This window comes from Cornus florida, unplaced genomic scaffold (assembly GCF_030987335.1).
Source record: "Cornus florida cultivar Cherokee Brave unplaced genomic scaffold, ASM3098733v1 CherokeeBrave_3.0.0_Hap2_Chr06, whole genome shotgun sequence".
NCBI lineage: Eukaryota > Viridiplantae > Streptophyta > Magnoliopsida > Cornales > Cornaceae > Cornus > Cornus florida.
The window spans coordinates 57935386-57939917 of NW_026775576.1; the positions used below are offsets into that span (position 1 = coordinate 57935386).

Below are 4532 nucleotides of genomic sequence, written 5' to 3' on the forward strand. Positions count from 1 at the left end.
GTACTTTGTTTCAAACATAGTGGATCGTTTTACTCTGAATTGCACAGTCCACGAGGTTTTTCGCACAACGTTGGTCTCTTTTGTCAATCAAGGTTTCTTTGCTAAAAATTTAATGTCATCTCTCAAACTTTATTTGCTTTACTTGTTTTTATTTTGCATGTGAATGTTTAATTATTTGTTAATTTAAATAAAGGTAATTGAATAGAGAAACACGTGATTAAATCCTCTCTAGCTAGATAAAAATTTAATCTTTCCACAATTTTGCATAACTCACATTTTTTACTATTTATTTTTTATTTACTTGAGAGCACACACTATTACACGAGAGTAATCTTTGGATGGTCTTTTCTATTTGATCGGAGTTCAAGCATATTGAAAACCTAGTAGATTATGTTCAGAGAAGCAGGGGTTTCTATTTTGCCTTCACTAATTCAAAAATTGAAGGAAGGAGGAATCAGTCACACTACGAAAGGGTCAGAGCATTCGCAGAGTGTTCGCGATCTACCATCAATCCTTCTACACGAATCAAGGGAGTAAGCCTAAATTCTAGAGCGTTTGGACGAGGGAGTCGTAAAGTCAGAGGCGTTTAGCAATTGGTTCCTTGGTCGAGCGGAATGGGTGTGAGCCTGAGTCAAAGTCTGTTATACTTTCCTTTGAAGATAGTGAATCGTTTCGCTCGAGACTGCGAAAGTCTACATGGTTTTCATCCCGATTGGTCGAATTTTTTCTAACTAGGGTTTACACGCACAAAAACCCTGGTGCCAGCTCTCAAATTTTATTTACTTTAGTTGCACTTCATTTAATGTTTTGTAGGTTATTGTTTTAGTTTTATTTCAATAAAATTAAAATAATTTAAAAGTTGGACAAAAGGTAAGTAAAACCTATTCACTCGTTATTTTTATATCAAACTTCCACATTCATTGATATGTTCTCATGTTTTGTTAAGGTTTCCGGATTGCTCTTACTGGCTTATTATCTAGTTTGTAAATGAGTAGCTCGCCTTTGTGCCCGCATATGTACATTTTCTCTTAATTAATATATACAAAGCTTACCAAAAGAAAAAAGAAAAAATACATTTCAAATAGTCTTGAAGTTCCTTTAGCTTAGGATAAAATAATACATGTCTCTAAAACTTGCTACAAGAAAATGGGTGTAACAAAACTCTACATATCCCTATCTCGGTTAATAAAGAAAGAATCAATGTAAAAGTTCTATAACTACAAAATAAGCAATTAGAACCGGAAGTGATACAATTGTGCCAAAGATTACCCTGAAATTGAAGAGAAAATCATTTAGTCATTTTGAATGTTTTGATGATGAAAATGTTATACTATTTCTAACTTTATCTGTACTGTTTTTAAGAACAAAATTAGATAATTTGAGATGTTAATAAGATAGAGGGGGTGAATAAATTTTACTTTCCCTTTTGTCCTATTATCTAAAAACAGTAAGAAGAAAACTAGTAATGTAATATCATAATTCAAGGTTTGGTTCAATTATTTAAAAACAATTCTAAAAAATTTGGAGAAGTGCTTTCTTTAACCCTATTTTCAAAGTATAATTTTTACAAGATATCAGCCAAAGAAATTTTGGAACAGTTTTTTATTTCTTTTTATCTTTTTTTCTTTAAAAGAACAAAATTTGGTTAAAGCAAAAAAATAAAATAAAACAAAACAAAACCAAGTAAATTGTAACTCACGCGGTGCTAATCACTTGTGCATGCAATCCATATTCCTTAGCGAATATGAAGGAGGTGACGGATTGCGGCAATGCTGCCTGCGGCAAAGAAATAAAAAAATAAAAAATAACTGTTTTTGTAACATATAGAGATGTTTATATTATTGCAGCTAGTCAAATAGAAACTAAAATAAATGTCCACCTTCTAATTTCCCGATATTTATATCGATTTTTTTTTAATTGGAACATTTATTTTGGGACAATCAAAATAAAAAACGTGGATATTTATTTTAGGATGGAGAGTATATTTTAAGTAGATCCAGGTGGATGGAATTTTTTTTTTTTAAAGTCAGATATATATATATGTGTGTGGAAAACATGCATACATGGCATGATAGTAACAGCTTCAATTAACAAAATATAGGCTCTAGAAATTGTAGCTCATAAATCCAAATATTTCAGACTGTAATACCTAATCAATTAACAATAAATTTAGACTCTAAAGAAAAAGAAAAAAAGGAATTAATTAATTGAAAAGCTCAATTAAGGAATTAATTAATCACCTGAATGATCGCAACCTTTAAAACATCTCCTCTCAAACCTACAGCAATAGCACCTATTGCCATTGCTGCAGGTCCAGCAACAAACCTTAAAACCATCCCAAACACAGTAAGACCAGCACCACAAGCAATCACTTCCGTTTGCAATGCCATGAATAGTCCTGCATAGATATAGACAAATCCTCAAATATTTTGTATAGATATATATATATATATATATAGATATATAAGCAGTGACAGACCCAAAAAAAATTTTGAGGAGGGGTGCAGTTCATTTTTTATAAATAAAATAATAAATATAATAATTTAATTTGTGTAGCTTGTCCACACATGCTAAGCCGTGTCCTACATGTATCAGTGTGAGACCTAAATTCTTTGATCTCTTAATCGTGTGCAAGCTTGGATAGCATTATTCATAATCAAATGAAAATTTGTTTCAAGCTAGCTTTCAAAAAGAAAACAATTGCTATATATGTATATTGATGGTAGTATAGCTCACCAAGGCTAAACATGGCAGTGCCTGTTCCAGCTCTTGACATGATCAATATCGAGCCTTCAATGATGCTTGGCATCTTTAAATGCCACCTAAAAGCATTCATAAGATAAAGTCTCCAATGTCAGTAGTTCTTCGGATAATATCCTCTCTTACCAACATTGATGTGTCATATTTAATGTAATTGTAAGTTCCAAAACATATTTAATGTAATTGTAACAAGCATAAAAATTGATTTAAGCTGCTTATTCTTCTTCCTTTAATAATTTCCTTAATTTTAAGAAATACACGTACGATTGGAGAAGAAAAACTTGGGTCAGCCTGTGCATGGTGCACCTACCACACTCACAAAAAAAGTGGGTCTCACCAGTGGGTCCCACCACTGCCATTCATAAGAAACAACCAATGTTAGTGTGTTTGGTGCACCGGGCACGTCAGAGCAGTTCGTGTACAACATGCGGGGACACAAGAGAGAACAGACGGATCTAATGGCCTAATGCACCGGGCACACGGAATATATTCTCCAATGTTAGTAATTATTCCGTAATACTTGCCCCAACCCTGTCTCTTGCCAACTGACACTACTTTATTATTCATGTTGTATTAATGGCACGGAATCACTAACTTGTTAAATACCCGCACATATAATCACTTTATTTATTTATATGACGAGATATAATTAATTGAAAGAGTAATATCACCTGTGCAAAGAAGTTTTTTCCGCTGGTGACATGATATCAATTCACAACTTTGTAAATAATAAGAAGAGAATATTACGTGCTAAGGTTCGTCAAACACATGATAAGACACTGTCCCTCAAATAAAAAGCATGCATGCATTTTCTACATACCTGCTCGATGAAAAAGCCCAAGCAAGACCAAGAACACAAGCATATAAATTAGGGTTCTTAACCAGTTTCTGCCAAACCACCTTCATCAGATACCAGAAAGATGGCCGAGAGCTCACCGGAACGTGGTCATCTCCTTCCAAATCTTTCCTCGGTTCGCCAGAGACACTCGAGTCCCTCATAGTTGTACTCAAAGCAAAGTCCTTCCTGGTCTGTCTAAACTCCAAAACAAACAATAGTATCGTCAGCCACGCGATAGCCTGCACGACCGATGATTGGACAACAAGGTCTTCACCCATCTGACCATACATGGCCTTCAAAAGGGGCACACCTACAATCAAAGTATTATTTAGAGTAGAGAGTGAAAAGCTTGTTATGGACCAGCAATAGCTTCCCTTGCTACTACAGTTAGCCCAAAAGGCAATCACTAGCACAACAATGCATTTGGAGATAACATCTGCACCAATGAATGGATAATTCATTGCAAAGGGATCAACATGAGATATGAACTCAAAGCCTAAGAGAGGGAGGGTGAAATAGCAAGCAAAGCGATTTATCGCGTCGCACTGTTCGGGTGTAAACAAATGCCACCACTTCACTGAACCATAACCTAAAAATAGAGCTACATAGAGTGGTGCCATGGCTACCACCACCTTGTAAACATCTCCCCACTCTATCATTCTTAATTGTATATATATTCCTACAAAGAAAGGGTCTATATATCTTTCTTAGTTTAGGGTTTTGGACAGTTTTTCTGGTGCATGTAACAAGTTGATGAATGCAAATGGCAGAGTTATTTATATGAATGCAATACTAAATTTTTGTAGATCGAATTGGTGGGTCCATATGGTTTCAATACCGTGGAATCCTAAAAGGTGACACAAGTTTTGGTGGGGGGGTTGGAAAAGTCAGGGTGCTGTTTTCACTTGACTTTCTTAGTTATTTGTTTATTTTT

General features: G+C 34.5%; 1 protein-coding gene across 1 annotated transcript; it reads right to left on the bottom strand.

Annotated features, from left to right (window-relative positions):
* Positions 1 to 960: 960 nt before the first annotated feature.
* Positions 961 to 4328, bottom strand: LOC132314877 (auxin efflux carrier component 5-like). Its single transcript, XM_059813657.1, has 5 exons — positions 3581 to 4328; positions 2737 to 2822; positions 2241 to 2398; positions 1700 to 1776; positions 961 to 1270 (listed from the first exon to the last, which is right to left on the bottom strand). The coding sequence occupies exons 1-5, from the start codon at positions 4255 to 4257 to the stop codon at positions 1198 to 1200; spliced, it is 1071 nt and encodes a 356-aa protein (XP_059669640.1). The 5' UTR covers positions 4258 to 4328; the 3' UTR covers positions 961 to 1197.
* Between the last annotated feature and the right edge of the window lie 204 nt (positions 4329 to 4532).